Below are 17,319 nucleotides of genomic sequence, written 5' to 3' on the forward strand. Positions count from 1 at the left end.
TCTGGAATGCCTTCAGTTAACTTTATACTGCAGGCATTCAGGAAAATTTACTAAGAGTCCAGGAGGTAAAATTTCAGAATGGAAATGAGTCCTTTATTCCCGTTCCGATCTTTTTACACAGATTGTGTTCTAGAAAATTGGAAACAATTTCACCAAACACAGCCGCTGTATAAAAAAAACACAAGATGCTTGAAAAATAGTTGGTTATTCAAACTAACAATAAATTAAGTTGAAGCAAAAAAGCTAATAGCATCAGAGCAGCATTCTCATTATGGCTTCCTCTGCAAAGATAAAAAGACTATCTTGTGCTATCCAGAACAATCATTGATGCCATTAGCACAGATAGCAGTCACTCTCATTGTGCAGTCGTTAAAGTAGTAATCCTTAAAGAAGCAATGATTTTTAACAGCCAATATTAAATATGATACACATTTCCAATTATTTTGTTTATCTGACTATTATACACATTTCCAATTATTTTATTTATCTCACTAAAGCCACTTTTTTTTACAAGAAAATCCTTGTGGTTGAGTGGTACAAAAGGAAAATAAATATTGAAATGAGCAATGCATAGACAGTTATGACCCTAAATGGCCCAAGAATATCAACATTACTTCTGGTTGCAAAATAAACAGCTGTAAATAATGTGATGGATCTCAGATTGCACATGTAGTACAACTGCTGGGAAAAAAAACACAAGAACAGGCAAGTCCTTTTGTCATTCAGGTCTGTGATTTGGACTTGTAACTCCCATATGCAATCCCTTCTGAATGCCTGGCTGATGGACAAAGAACTACGTTGCATCATATCTTGGATTGATGAGATTTGTTATACAATAAACAGTATGTTATAGAATTGTATTTGTCAGTGTTATAGATTTTGGTCATTTTTGGCCCACTAAAAGATGTGTAATGTTCAGATGTAAAATTCAAGAACTTTTGAAAGAATTTCAACTTAATGTTGGAACAATTAATTTTTAAAAGGTAGGATTACAACATGCAGAAACAAGGTTAAGGAGAGGTCAGCTGAAGTTTGTAAGGCAGCTTCATGCCATTTTAATCATTTAACCTTTGAGCCCACCAATGGAGTAGAAAGCAAGAAAAGGATAACCAATGCCCCTCTAAAGATACCAGATCTTCTTTTACTTTTATATCACAACTGAAATCTGATTTATGTCTGTTCATTTTTTTTCCAGGAAATTTTAGTTGTGGCTTTTTTTCCTTTTCTTTTGTATTTCTTGTATAGTTGAAGAAGGCTGGTAATTTCAAATCCAGAAAAAAATGAATTTACCACTGTCCCTGCATTTGCTGTAATTCTTCAAGTTTTTTTCAGACGCTGTACATGTTGTTGAGAGTTATCATTAGTCCTGATTCAATTAGGGAGCTTTATAATAAAGAACAATCACTTTCAAAATGTCAGCTAATTCTGGTTGGTGACTTTTCAAGAAATGTTTAATGTTTGTTGTTTGCAGCAAGGCCTGAAGAAAGGACAAAAAACACCAAATCCAGTTTTGCATTTGAAGTAAAGCTAGTTATATAGTTTTATGTGACAGTGTTAATTTTCAACACATCTAGCAAAGCAGTCACTCTTACTTAATATTCCATCACTTGTCGGACAAATGGCAATCATCTTTGTTTCTGAAAGGTGTTAGTGATGGGGAGTATGTGGCCATGATGTTCCAGTAATTTCAAGTAAAATACACACTAGTTGAGTACATAATCTTTTGCCTTCGACTGTTATAATGGGTTTACAGTCCATTTCATTTCATTGCAGTGGTGTTAGTTTAGCCAAATGCTTGCATTCAGGAACAATTTATCGTACCTCTAAATATCTTGTGAGTGCTTTTACAGTTTTGTAGGAGATAATAGTCCTTTTTACACAGAAGAGCAACATTATTGCTGAATACACTATCCGACTCTGGAAGCTGGCTTGCTTGTTCACACAGAACAGAAGAAAAGCTGGATTCCCGAACAAAAAAATGTGGGACATGTAGCACAGCAGCATCGGCACATAGTGTGATGTTGTGTTGAGAAAGAATCAAGTTTGCTGGGTCTGGACACAAAGGGTTTCATAACACGTAGTTTTTATTAATTGTGTTTAATGTTTTCCCACGCTCTTTTATAAATTGTGTGCTTGTTTTATTCCCATAACAGTTTTCCACACTCCTTTATAAATTGTGTGCATGCATTTTATTCCCATTAACATTTTCCCATGCTCTTCTACAAATTGTTGTGTGTTAATAAAAGCTACGTGTGATTGTAAACCCTTGTGTCCAGACCCACTCAATTTGATTCACACAGGCGGTGCCAACATTCACACAATCTGCTCGTTGTTCACCTATAGGCCCTTTTACACTGCCCTTGAAATATGGGAATTAACTGCCTTTTAACCACTTCAGTTATCTGTGTGAACACGACAAATGTAGGTCGAGGGTCATTTTCATCCCGGTACTTAACTGTCAAGGTAGGTCATATCAGAGCCGATGCGTTTCGCTTTGGCTCATGTGTAAAAGGCTTACTCACTTTTCTGGGATGCCGATCTGGCTTTTCTTGATTCAGTGTGAACCATCCAACCTGACTTTAAACTCAGGTTGTTCACATGCTAATTTAGTGGGAACTCTGTGTAAAAGGAGTATATGACCATGAGCCTTTCCTGGACCTAAAATCATCTTCCCTTCCTGTTTAAACCCAGCAACATGATTGGCCCCTTTTAGACTGGCCTAACATCAATACACTCCACCTCTGATCCTACCTACCTCGGTGGATTAAAGCTGGCTAAGTTCAGACCCCCCCCAACCCCCAATCTGCCTTTGATACATTACATAGCTAGGTGAAGTGCTTGAAAGGCAGATAATACCTGGCTTTAATCATCTGTGTAAAAGGGGTAATAGTAACATTGGATAGCTTAAAATGCTTCAGTTTACATTAAACATCATGGGTACCTTACATTAAATAGGAAAACATACATTTTAAAATACAGTTAGTAATTAGGGAATAGATTCCATTCTCAACCTGTTCATGTTAGAACAAAGGCAAAAGAATTGGTATGGCATGGCATGACATTGCCAGAAAACTCAGATTTATAGCTCCACCATATGAATGACAATCTGCTGATTATATGCAACAAGTTTACATTAAAAGAGTGGAATGAGTGACAATTGAGGTTTATGAGTGAATCCAGATGTAAACAAATAACTTGCAATCACTTAAAACTCGTGGCTCTTATAGTGCCAGTGGTCTTACAAGGCAGAATGATGATCATGTTTACATCAAAATGCTCATTAAAATAGATGACAAATGCTACTCATTTAATAGCATAGCATAATTTCCAGATTTGTATCACTACCAGCTTATTACCTAGGAAATGTTCAAAATTTTCAGATCAAAGATGATTTCAAACCTAGGTTTATTGGGATAAAGGGTTATCTATGTTTAGTTAAAAAATTAATTAAAGGGATAGAATGAGACAAAGAGGTGTGGATCAAGTACTCTTTTAACTTTCTAGTTATAACTCAAGTAGCTGAATGAGGAATGTTATTACAGTAAAATACATTCTCAGATGGATACAAAGATTTCAATTTAATACAAGACTTTAGTACACTAGAACTCCAAAATCTCAGATGCCATGAATCTTGACTTTGAGAAAGTGTGTGTGTGTGTGTGTGTGTGTGTGTGTGTGTGTGTGTGTGTGTGTGTATTTGTGCACAGCAGAAACAAACAAAACTATCTTGTTTACATTTTTGTCAAGAATTGACCTTATTTTTTTCTTTAAAGCTCCTCGTTTTCATAAATTAAGCAGGCTGTATTTGTTCATGAATAAACTATAAAAGCATACCTGTTCATTTCTTCTTTATTTTTCCCCAAATTTGAATTTTAAAAGTACTGCATGAAAATCCAAACCCATTCTGGATTTTAAGACTTCTACTGTATCCTTTTCAAATTTATGAATGTTTCTACTTCCAGATTCCAACCTTGGTTTAATTATTCTGATATTACCTAAAACTCTGCTGCTCATGTTCTAACTTGTACCATTTTTTAATTTTTTCATTAGCCTGATGCTTGTTGATTTTTATAGGCTCCAGGTTATTTATGCCCTGATTATGACATTCTCATCCTTGTTCTCCTTCACAATCTCACCCTTCCCGATCTCGGATCTTCTCTAGCCCCAATCAATCTCCCAAAATAAGTAATTTTATGTAGAAGTTTGTAGCAAACTGTACAGCCTGTGCATTTGAAATAATAATAAATTTTACACCCTATGCATTTGAAATAATGTCATATGATCAAAATCCAATGCATAAATAGCAGTATTAGGGTAAATCACCATAGGAAGTGCTCAGTCCAATTGTATGACTGCAGGATTTCATTAGGAAATGCTGCAAAATATGCTTTGATTCGCATATTATACTCTATATACTTTAAACAATGAATAATAGATTTTCTCAAATTTTCAGACTTTTTTCTCTCGATTCTACTGAAATATTGAACACAGAAAATAAAGGAATGCCAGTGAACAATTGAAGCAGTGCAAAAGAATTCAAACAGTTTCTTTTTCACTTCGCTTTATTCCACTGATTAAATGTTGATTTCACCAGCTGTTTTTCAAGCATTTGGTATGTTAATTGTGTTTTTTTTACTTTCTCTTTTTAGGGCTGAACTCTCAGTTAGAATACAGCATTGCATCTGGAGATTCATTGCAGTTTTTTAATATTGACAATAATGGCGTTCTGTGTGCTCAGCGAGAGTTAGATCGGGAAAGCCAGTCATTCTACAACCTTTTAATAATGGCTCACGATTTATCTCCACTACCTGCAAGTAGATTTACAAGCACAGCACAAATATCTGTTATTCTACTGGATGTCAATGACAACCCACCAAGATTTATTTCATCTAAAATGGCATATATGCAAGAAAACTCTCCTATGAACACTATTGTTTATAAAGCACAAGCCACTGATCCTGACAGTGGACCAAACAGTTATGTTGAGTACACATTACTGAGTCACTCAGCAAACAAGTTCAGTATCGGAACAATAGATGGTACACTGCGACTAATTGATGAACTTGACAGGGAAGAAGTCTCTAATTATACATTGACGGTGATTGCTACAGACAAGGGTGAGCCTCCACTCTCTTCATCAATGGACATTACTGTTATTGTACTTGATGTGAATGATAATCCTCCTGTATTTCAGCAACTTCTCTATGAAGTTGAAATTAGTGAAAACACACTTAGAGGCATTGATCTCATCCAGGTTACTGCCACTGACTTAGATGAAGGAATTAATGGTCAGGTCCGGTACCACATCGCCAGTGGAAATCTGAACAATGATTTTCGACTTGATTCTGTCACTGGTATTGTCTCAGTAGCCAAGCAACTAGATCGTGAAACACGACCTTCGTACTCTCTGACTGTCCAGGCAACTGATCGTGGAAGCAGCCCACAAACTGCCAAGGTTATGGTGAACATAAATCTCACTGACATGAATGACTTTATTCCTATCTTTGAACTGTCGCCCTACACAATGCATGTGCAGGAAAATGCATGGAATCTGCCAGTGTCCATCTTGCAGGTTGGTAGCATAAATCCTCTACACAATCTGTAGTAATTCTTCTATTTATATCAAAAAAATTAATGTTATACTGAAACCTGAAGGGCATGACATAGGTCGACTCCTTTTGTTTCTATCATAAAAGAAAATATGTACTAAGCAATACATTTATATGAACAAAGACAAACTTGCTGGAACAGCTTAGTGGCACAAGCAGCATCTTTGGAGGCAAAGGAATAAGTAATGTTTTGGGTCAAGGCCCTGCATCAGGACTGAGAGAGTGAAGGGAAGATGGCCAGCATTAAAAACTGAAAATAGCAAGGCAGAGGCTGGTAGGTGCTAGGAGGTACAAGATGAGGGGGGTGATGGGCATATAGACAAGTAGGGGATGGGGAAATTTTGAGACCAAGGCTTACAAGTCATAAGAGATGAAAATAAAATTGGCAGATGGATCTTGGTGATGGAAAGGCAGAAGCAGAGAGTGGTAAATGATAGACAATGGAGGGATGATGGGCATATTGTGCCAGTTAGAAGAGGGGATGGGAAGGATGAAGCAAAAGAGAAGAAATTAGTTTGAAAGTTGCAGTTGATAGACATATGGAACCAGGTGGAGGTGGGTAATTAGTTTTGATAAGGGAGTGAACAAAAGGAAAATGATTTGGTAGACAGGAAGGAGCACGTGGTGTGGGCCAACTGGAACTGAAAAAGAAATCAATATTCATGCTGCTGGGCTATAGGCTATCTAAGTGGAATATGAGACGTTGTATTCCTGATTTGTATTTGTCCTCAATGTGACAATAGAAAATGCTGAGGGTAGACAAGTTAATGCAGAAATGAAAAGGGCAGTTGAAATAACAAGCAAATAGAAGCTCAAAAATGCAGTTAAGGACAGAGGGTAGGTATTCTGCAGAACAGTCACCTAGTCTATACTTGGCCTTGATAATGTAGAAGCAATCTCAGCACAAGCACCGAATGCAATAGATCATGTTGGAGAAGTCACATATGAATCTCTGCCCCATCCAGAAGAGCTGTGGAAGGTGCTTATGGAGAAGGTGATCCATGAGTCATGTGCTTTTAAAAGAAAACAGGTATAGACTGTAGCATGCAAAGCTGAATGGAGGTAAGGTTTGATTAATTAACTTCAAACATTCATGGAATAAATTTATTTCAAATCACAGATATAATAAATTATGCAACTGTGCTTTTTATTACATACAAGAAAACTAAATTTTAAAAAAGCCTTTTGCTTCTTCAACAGAGGTAATAGGAAAAGGTGTATGCCATTAAGTCTCTTCAAATCTGCTCATAATAAAGCAAACATTTGTTTTCGTTGCAGGCCCAGAGGACCCCAAATCCAAGCAGCAATAGAAATTTACCAAGACAAATGGTTTCTTAAACAAAAGTAGTTTTTAATCTTCCTTAAACATGAAAACAGGATCAAACTTTAACTTATTACTATTAACTTAACTTAATCTAACTTAATCCCCTTCTAATTCTAAGCACACATGTATGTAATGTGTATAAGTTTAGAAAAGTTCTTTGATTTACAGTCCAATCTCACTTCTCACTCCTCCAAGTTCACAGGTATCAGGAAATTTTTATACTGTGCACCGAATTTAACATTTATGAATTTTTACCAAGCTCTGGTGCTTAAAGGTTACTGCTTAGGGCTCTTCAGTGTCTTGTTGAAGAAGTTTGCCCCATTATGGTTTTCCAAATGATAACCTCTTCTTCTGGAGGTCACCACAGAGTCCCTTTTGTTTCCCTTGTTCCAGTGAAACACTTGAGTCAGCTATTTCCTCTAGTATGGACGACAAGGGTTTTCAACAGGGTGAACTCAGAACTCACAACCCGTCTTCAAAATGGGGTTTAAACAAGGTGCCAGCTTGTTGTTTCAGCCTCCAAAAGCCACTGCAGAAACCAATTCTCTCTCTCTCTGCTTGTCAAAACTACCTGAACTTCTTAGAACAACAAACTGCAACCAGACAGATTGCGGCACCAGATCCAATCTTCTGAGCCTGTTCATCCATTGCTTTCAAAACAATAATACATTTACATCTGCTTCTGAAATTCTTTAGCAAAGCAGTCTAATTGTTTTATTGTCTTTGCAAAGGATCTCGCTCCCTGCATGACTGGCTTCAGCCAAGCTTTTGCATTTTAAATGAGATCTGATTGGTGACGTGTTTGTGTGAAGTGTCATACTCCCTAAAGGCCCCACAATCTGGCTCCTTTAAAAAAAACCATATAAAATAGAATACATCCATCTCACTCTCCCTGGCAAAGGAATTTTAACTCTCGGGTTAAAATTCAGTGATAACTAAACTGAATTTACAATCATTACAGTGAAAAAAAAATACAAAAATATAACATGTTATAGCATATTCCCCAATGTTGAGAGTTTATATTTATTTACATGTTCAATTTTAACATTTTGACAAACAATCCGCTATTACATGATTTGTACCTTTGATATGAACATTTTGCAAATTATATTCTTGCAATGTTAAACTCCAATCTTCTGTTTTTATTCTTCATTTTATTCAAAATCACCAGAGGATTGTGGTCAGTAAATATCACAACAGGTTCATGAGTGGTGCCCAGATGCACATCAAAATTCTGCAGAGCAAGTATTATAGACAACAGCGTGGCAGCACACTCTTTTATGGTGAACCAGCCCCGCGTATAATGCCACGTGGTGGGGCAGCCACGGGAAGATGGTGCCATCAGGGTTTCTCCCTGCCTCGTTTCCTGACCAACGTGTGCCTGCGACAGTGATTATGATGTCACCACACACGGGGTGACTGAGCTCATGATGCCCTTAAAGGGGAACGCGCTGAATTTGAATTAAACAGTCATTAACAACATTCAACGTGGTGGCTGGTTCTTTCTTGGCAGTGGCCAACTTCATGTTGGTGACCCCCTTCTGGACCCATCGCCCGCGTATGTGGTTCAGGCAGGCGGAGGCGCAGGTTCAGCTGAGAAACATTTCAACAGACGTCATGATGTCCTACCACGTCATGAGCATGACTCGTAAATATCCTGCCCTCAAGAAACTGCTCCTAGGCACTTTTGGGCTCTCCCCTCAGCAGCATGCCTCCAGGCTCCTCCACCTGGATGGGCTTGGGGACCGCACACCATCAGCCCTCATGGACGAGATGCTGGAGCTGGCGGAGGATCATAAACCTTGTTTCCTATTCCGTCAGATCTTCCTTGAGCAGATGCCCGAGGACATCCAACTACTCCTGGTGGATGAGAACTTCACGGATCCACGCTGAGTCACAGCCTGAGTGGACACCATCTGGTGCACCAAGAGGGAGAATGAAGCAGCCCTCAGTCAGGTTGCGCAACTAAGAGCCAGCCGGCCGCAACACTTCCTCAAGCACAAGCTGAAAGAGCACCATTCCACCTGGTGAGAGCAAGCTCATAGATGCCGACAACTGTGTGACTACCTGGGAAATGACCCAGCCAGCTGCTGTTGATGGCTGTGATGGTTGGCCTCCTTCACGTTACTAACAAGTCCACCAGCCGGCATTTCCTGGTGGACACAGGTGCAGAGCTGAAATTCCTGTCCCCCACCACCCTGAAGGTAGCCAACGGTTCCACCATCAAGACCTTCAATACCTGCAGGATACAGATCCACATTGGGAAAGAGAAATTCCACTGCAGTGGGTACTGCGTGGCTGGGGGCTGACTTACTGAGGGCACATGGCCTGTTGGTCGACATGAAGGACAAGAGGCTGGTCAATGATCGCTTCTTCCATTCGGTGCACCTGGATGCCACGGACGCCTGCAATCCTGAGATCGCCACTTCCAGGGATGAATATTCGAGAATACTCCATGAGTTCCCCACCATCCTACAACCATGATTCAGTTTCACCTTACCCCAGCACGGGGTATACCACCATATCTCCACACACGGCTGCATGCCAAGCCCAGACAACTTCAGCCTGAGAAACTGCAGCTGGCAAAGGAAGAGTTTTCCCGACTGCTGGAGTTAGGGATCATCCATTGCTCGAATAGCACCTGGGCATCCCCCCTCCAATGGTCCCCAAATCCGTTGGCGGCTGGAGATCCTGTGGGGATTACCGGGATTTGAACGATGCGACTACACCGGACAGGTACCTGGTTCCCCACATTCAAGACTTCTCAGCCAATCTCCACGGTGCGCGTCAATCTGGTGCGGGGCTATCATCAGATCCTGGTACACCCCGAGAACATTGGCAAGACGGCGATCGTCACCCCCTTTGGCCTCTTCGAATTCCTGTGTATGCCTTTCGGGCTCAAGAGCATGGCCCAGACTTTTCAGCGCCTCATGGATGCAGTGGGTAGGGACTTGGACTTTGTGTTTACTTACCTGGACGATATGCTTATCGTCAGCCACAACCGCAAAGAACACAAGATCCACCTCCGTACCCTGTTTGTCGGACTGGCGGAGTTTGGCCTCACAGTCATCATGGCCAAATGCCAGTTTGCCAAGCAGATGCAGCAGTTCTTGAGGCACACCATCTCGGCAGCAGGGGCTGCCCCGGTGCTAGAGAAGGTCACGGCCGTCCAGCAGTTCCCCAAACCAACCACCCTCAAGGGCCTGCAGGAGTTTGTGGGGATAGTGAATTTTTATCATCGGTTCATCCCCAGAGCCACCCACACCATGCGACAGCTGTTCACATTGATCGCCGCTAAGGAGAATGTCCTGACCTGGTCGGAGGAGGCAGAGACCGCTTTTGCTGCAACAAAGGAGGCCCTCGCCAACACAACTCTATTGGAGCACCCAAGCCCGGAAGCACACGCGGTGCTCTCGGTGGATGCCTCAGCCACAGCGGTAAGGGGCATAATCGAGCAGTGGCTCAATGGACAGTGGCGCCCGCTGGCCTTCTTTAGCAAACAGCTATGTCTGCTGGAGCTCAAGTACAGCGCTTTCAACCAGAAGCTCCTTGCGCTGTAACTGGCCATCCAGCACTTTTGATACTTTCTTGAGGGCAGGCCCTTCACGGTGTTCACAGACCACAAGCAGGCACTCGCGATGGCCAAAGATCCATGGTCAGCTTGTCAGCAACACCACCTCTCCTACGTGTCAGAGTTCACCACCAAAATCCGGCACAGGGCAGGTAAAGACAACTTCAGGGCAGATGCCCTCTCTCGTCCAGCGATTAATGCCCTCGCCCCAAGCTTTAACTATACACAATTCGCACAGGCCCAGAAGCAGGACACAGAGACGCAGGCTCTCCGAACTGTCATCTCTGAGCTCGAGCTGCTCTCGCTGCCCAGTGAGTTCTTTGGCCCAGAGCCCAACGCCACATCCGAGCACGCAAACCTTTTGGTAGATCTTCGTGAGAAGCTATACTCGCTAGCCCCCCCCCCTGCCTCCCTCACATCATGGCATCCGGCTGACACATCGCCCAAAGAGATGGACTCGGCGGAATTTGTATATGTTCGGCACGGCCCACATACGGCACCTTTACGACACCCATACGAAGGTCCATACAAGATCCTCCAGTGGTCTGGCAGGACTTTCACTTTGGACATAGTGGGTAAAATCAAACTTTTCACCGTGGACCATTTGAAGGCAGCGCACTTGGACCTATCACGGCTGGTGCAGATGCCCATGCCCAAACGCTGGGGCCGCCTGTCCAAGCGGTGGGACACGTAGCCAGTTCTGGGGGGGTTGTGTGGTGGCGCACTCTCTCATGGCAAACTGGCCCCACGTGTAACGCCACGTGGCAGGGCAGCCATGGGAAGATGGCCCTGTAGGGTCGGGCACTGAATTTGAATTAAATAGTTGTTCACAAATTCAACATTGTGGCTGTGTCTTTCTTGGCTATGGCCAGCTCCACAACAGTTCCTTTTCAATAGTGGAATAGTTCCTTTGATGAACATAGACTTTTTTGGAAAAGTAGGCAACTGGATTGTCAATTTCATCATGTTTTTGTAACAAAACTGCACCTGCTTCCCCCTCACTAGCATCCACTGCTAAAGAAAATTATCTTCAAAATCAGGAGATTTTAAAATAGAGTCATGGCAGAGCATCTCCTTTAAATTTTAAAAAGATCTCTGACAAACTTTAGTCCACACAAATTTCTCACCTTTCTTCAAAAGGTTGGTTAAAGGAAGAGCTTCTTCAGCAAAATTTCTGAAAAATTTCCTATAATATCCTGCCATTCCTAAAAACCTCCTCACTGCTTTCTTGCCGTTGGGAATAGGAAATTCAAAAACTTAGCTTGAATAGGTGCAATTTTGCCATGACAACTACATGACCTAAGTATGTCACAGTAACATGTCCAAATTCACTTTTAGCTAAATTGACAGTTAAATTTGCTTTAGATAATCTTGCAAACATTTTGTCCAATTCCCTCAGATGTTCTTCCCATGTGTCATCTGTATGTGTCAACCCTTGGGTTACCGAATTAATGAACCTTTGGAATGTTGCAAGGGCATTTTTCATGCCAAAAGGTAATGCATTATACTTGAATAAACCAGATGGTGACACAAAAGCAGAAATAATCCTTCCTCTCTCAGTTAGAGGCATACACCAGTAACCCTTCAACAAATCCACCTAAGTAAGAAATTTAGTTTTCCAATTTTATCAATGCAATCATCTATTCTCGAAATAGGATAAGCATCTGTTTTACTTACATAATTAACCTTCCTGTAATCTGTACAGAACCTATCAGTTTCATCTGTTTAAGTACCAGAACACAAGGAGAACTCCAATCTGAGTTCGAAGGTCTAATAATATCATTTTTCAACATATACTCCACCTCCTGACCCATGATTTTACTCTTCTCAATATTTATTCTGTATGGGTATTGTTTTATGGGGCTTGCTTCTCCCACATCCACATCATGATAAATCACTGACATCCTTTTTGGCACATCAGGAAACAAATTTGCATATTTCAAAAGTAACTGCTTCAACTGTATCTTTTCTTGTGACTTAAGATGGCCTAACATTTCCCTCAGGTTTTCCAAAATTGCTGAGTTAGACAGGCAGAATCATGGTTTCTTTAAGGTTACCTTCATAAGATTCTGTTTCTATAATCTTATGATCCATAACTTCCTCAATCCTGTGAAAAACTAACACCTATGTTACAGACTGTATTCCACTACCTTTATCCTCATAATATTTACGTGACAAACATGAGTTTTATTCCTACGATCACATAATTAACATCATTGAGTGTTGATTCCAGAAAATTTTGGTCTCAAAGGATTGTCATATGTTAGGAACAAAATCAACACTTTATTTCCTCTCTTAAAATTCCTCACTTGAGCTTTCCTGTCAAATAATTGCTTCATTTTACCCCGACCATTTTAAAATTCTCTTGAGCCAAAGTCCACACATTTTGTAACCCATCTTGAAATTTAGAAATGTAATCCAGTAAGTCCAACTGTACGTTATCATTAACCCACTATTCTTTTAACAGCATTAAAGGTCCTCTAACCTGATGTCCAAACACAATTTCAAAAGGCCTGAAACCTAATGAATCCTACACAGACTCTCTTGCTGCAATTAACAGTAAATTAATATCTTTGTCCCAATCTTTCCCATTCACCAGACAATAAATCCTCATCAGATTTTTAAGAGTAGAATGAAATCTTCCAAAGCTCCCTGAGTTTCAGGATGGTACGCAGATGAAGAGACCTGTTTAATTCCCAACTCATAAATCAACTGCTAAAACAACCCAGACATAAAGTTAGATCCTTGGTCACTCGGGATCTTTAGGCAAACCAAAAACTAAAAAATATTTCCAAAGCCTTTACCACTGTTTTTGCTTTAATACTCCTTAATGTTATAGCTTCTGGAAATCTCGACACCGTACACATAATTGTTAATAAGTACTGATTCCCAGCTTTTGTTTTAGGCAGGGGACCACACAATCCACAATAACCCTAGTGAAAGGTTCCACCACAACAGGAATAGGTTGCAAGGGACCTTGGGTAGGTTTCCCCACAACCTGACAAAGATGTCATGTCTGGCCCTAATTTAGAACAGCCTTACTCAAACCAGGCCAGAAAAATTGTTTCAAAATCTTATTCATGTTTTTATTTACACCAAGATGACCACTCAAAGGTGTACTATGGGCTAAATTTAAAATTTTATTCCTGTAAATTCTAGGAATGATCATCTGATGAATCACCGCCCACTCGTCATTTGCAGGAACATCAAGAGGTCTGCATTTCCTCATTAACAATTCACCTTTCAAATAATATCCACAAGCTATTTATTTAATCTCTTCTTCATTTACAGCTTTATCCCTTAAGTCAATAACATTATCATTTGTCTTTTGCTGATAAGTTAACTTTTTCCTTTTCAAAGAGAAATCCTGACTCTCACAATTAACCTGCTCTTTCAGGACTATTCCAGAAGTACTGGGAAAGTCTCTATCAACTGGATCTTCCTCTGCTCTCATCATTTTCATAGACAAATTTTCCCAGAGCAAAATCCATATAAGATTGGTTCCATACTTTCTCCAAACTCCTAAATTTTTGTATATATGCTTCTGGAACCAATTCATAAGCTTTCAATACTGCTTGTTTAACAGTATCATAATTTGTCACTTGTTCTGTAGTCAATCTAGAGAATGCAATTTGTGCTTTTCCGTTCAATACACTTTGGAGCATAAGAGGCCATTTTTATTGTGGTCATCTTGAGCTATCAGCAACCTTTTACAAAAGCTGAAAAAACGTATCTATATTTCCCTCAAAAACCTCTCCCCAGGAGTTACAGCCTCAATTCTCTTACCACCCTCCATCTCAATTTTTAATTTTTCTAATTGAAACCATCTGCCCTTTCAATTTCCTTCCTCCATTTTGTTAGGTCTGCTTTGTTCATGAATGAGTGAGACAAACACCAGGCTGAGTCGAAATCAGGGTTCTTTGTTCTTTATTACCGGATTTTAACACTTGCGACTAACCATGTTAGTCGGAGAATGCATTCTGCCGTTATCAGCAAAATGGTGATTTTTTATACCCTTGGATATGTGCTTAGAACATCATCATATCATTACTTGTCCAATGACTAAAACTGTTGCTATCCTTTCCCTGCTAGCTTCCTGCCTCTCAATCCATCAATGTCTCTCTTATCTTGTAAGTACAAGGATGCATTCACATCTTGTTACAGCCCTGCACATTCCCATCTCATGATGTTTTACCTTACAATTTTCAGCTACCTCTAATACATACATCCTTTGTTTTTCAGCTTCCTCTGCCCCATTTTGTTGTTTCTGCAACTCAAAGTTCCATTTCTCTCTTTTTCCACCCTCAATTTTTTCAATTCAAAAGAACTATCCTCCAGAAATTTATCTCTTTCTCAACAAATATTCCTTCACCTATATAATATTTCATTATAATCCTCTGTATTTGTATTTTCCTCATCCAATGCTTGACTTCAGCCAGCTTTAATTCCTTAGCAATGACCGTCAGTTCCTCTTTTCTCTTCCTCTGCATCTCTGCAAAGGATGGTTGTGACAAAAATATACTAATATCCATTGCTGCTGTTTTCCCATAAAAACAAGCTTTAAATTAGCTTGTAAAAACCAATTAACTAATAAATCACAAAAACTCCAAAAGATGAAGATCCCAAAACTCCAAATATTTCATTCTGAAAAGACGATCCCCGAAATTGTTACGAGCCCAGAGGACCTCAAAACCCAGCAACAATAAAAATTCACCAAGACAATTGATTACTTAAACAAAAGTAGTTTTTAATTTTCTTTAAACATGAAAACAGTATCAAACTTTTAACTTAACCCCAATCTAATTCTAAGCACACATGTATGTAATGTGCATGTTCAGAAAAGCCCTTTTATTCACAGTCCAATCTCACTTCTCACTACTCCAAGTTCACCGCTATCAGGAAATGTTTATACTATGTACAGAATTTAACATTTATGAATTTTTACCAAGTTCTGAGTGGTAATTGGTTACCACTCAGGAAGATTCTTGTTGGTTTCAGATAGAGTTTGGTTTCTTGTTGGACACACCCAACCGAAACCCTCCAATTAGCCACTTCAGGCATCTTGCTGAAGAAACTTGCCCTGTCAGGGTTTTGCAAATGTTAACCTCTTCTTCTGCAGGTCACCACAAAGTTCCTTTTGTTTCCCTTCTTTTAGGTGAAACACTCTAGCCAGCCATCTGCTCTTGTAAGTACCACAAAGGTTTTCAACAGGCTGAACTCAGAACTCACAACCCATCTTCAAAATAGGGTTTAAACAAGGTGCCAGCTTGTTGATTCAGCCCTCAAAAGCGATTGCAGAAACCAGTTCTCTCTCTCTGCTTGTCAAAACCATCTAACCTTTTTAGAACAGCAAATGCAACCAGACAGATCATGGCCCCGGACCCAATCTTCTGACCCTATTCATCTGTTGTTTTCAAAGCAATAATCCATTGACACCTGCTTTTGAAATTCTTTAGCAAAGCAGTCTCATTGTTTTATTGTCTTTGCAAAGGCTCTTGGTCCTTGCATGACTGGCTTCAGTCAAAATTTTGCATTTTAAATGAGATCTGTTTTGTGAAGTGCTTGTGTGAAGTGACCTACGCTCTAAACCCCCACAATCTATCTCCTTTAAAAAACATATCTATATACAATATAAAATAGAATATATCTGTCACACTTTCCTTTGTTCACATTATAAAGGAACAAAGAGGCACCAACTTTAGTTAAAAAAGAAAATCTGCAGATGCTGGGGTCTAATGCAATGCATAAAAGTTTGGAAAAATTCAGCAGCTCATTCAGGCTATCATATAAGGCTATCAACAATTTTGGCCTGAATGAAAATGTAGGGGGAGAGATGAGGAATGAGAATGGGAGGAACCCACGCAGATAAGAGGTGGATATAGCTGGGAGGGTAGAAGAGAAAGAAGCTGAGAGTGATGAGGGAAATCGCAGAGGGGTAGAAAGCTCTCAGATAGGAGAGGAAGGGAAGGGGGCTGGGAAGCTGGATGGTCAAGAAACCACATGCTTCCCAGAACTTTCATGGTCTGAGCTGCCAAGACTGAGTGCAGCCATCTTAGGCACAGAGGTCCATATTGTTTGATGTAAAAAGAATCATCACCAGACCTTTTAACCTGTACGGGGAAGGATGCGCAGTCAGTAGGACTCAGCAGAGGAGTACTGGAGGATGTGACACTGCTGCTCACTTCTATCAAAAATGACTCAAAATTATTTGCATCTTTAAAGGCACTGTTAAAGTTTGAGGCACAGCCCACCTCTGGCCAATTCAGTCATGATTCCTGCACACCAAAAAGTTGCACTCCCCGATCCATGCTTGTGGCAAAGTACACACAACACCAGAGCTTGGGATAACAAGAGGCAAATAATTATTCATGCCATGTAATTTTCAGGGTTTGATCATGTCCAGGAGAGAATCTCTTTTTCTTTGGCTTGGCTTCGCGGACGAAGATTTATGGAGGGGTAATCTCCACATCAGCTGCAGGCTCGTTTGTGGCTGACAAGTCCGATATGGGACAGGCAGATACAGTTGCAGTGGTTGCAAGGGAAAATTGGTTTGTTGGGGTTGGGTGTTGGGTTTTTCCTCCTTTGCCTTTTGACAGTGAGGTGGGCTCTGCGGTCTTCTTCAAAGGTGGTTGCTGCCCGCCGAACTGTGAGGCGGCAAGATGCACGGTTTGAGGCGATATCAGTCCACTGGCGATGGTCAATGTGGCAGGCACCAAGAGCTTTCTTTAGGCAGTCCTTGTACCTCTTCTTTGGTGCACCTCTGTCTCGGTGACCAGTGGAGAGCTCGCCATATAGCACGATCTTAGGAAGGCGAT

At 40.5% G+C, this 17,319-nt stretch overlaps 1 protein-coding gene across 2 annotated transcripts in view; it reads left to right on the plus strand.

Annotated features, from left to right (window-relative positions):
• Positions 1–17,319, plus strand: part of fat4 (FAT atypical cadherin 4) — a 465,822-nt gene that overhangs the window by 269,767 nt on the left and 178,736 nt on the right. For both annotated transcript variants that reach the window (XM_069925240.1, XM_069925241.1), the window contains exon 6: positions 4,650–5,572. In XM_069925240.1, the coding sequence (XP_069781341.1) occupies positions 4,650–5,572 (923 nt within the window). The remainder of the gene's footprint in view (positions 1–4,649; positions 5,573–17,319) is intronic.

This window comes from Narcine bancroftii, chromosome 3 (assembly GCF_036971445.1).
Source record: "Narcine bancroftii isolate sNarBan1 chromosome 3, sNarBan1.hap1, whole genome shotgun sequence".
Lineage (NCBI taxonomy): Eukaryota > Metazoa > Chordata > Chondrichthyes > Torpediniformes > Narcinidae > Narcine > Narcine bancroftii.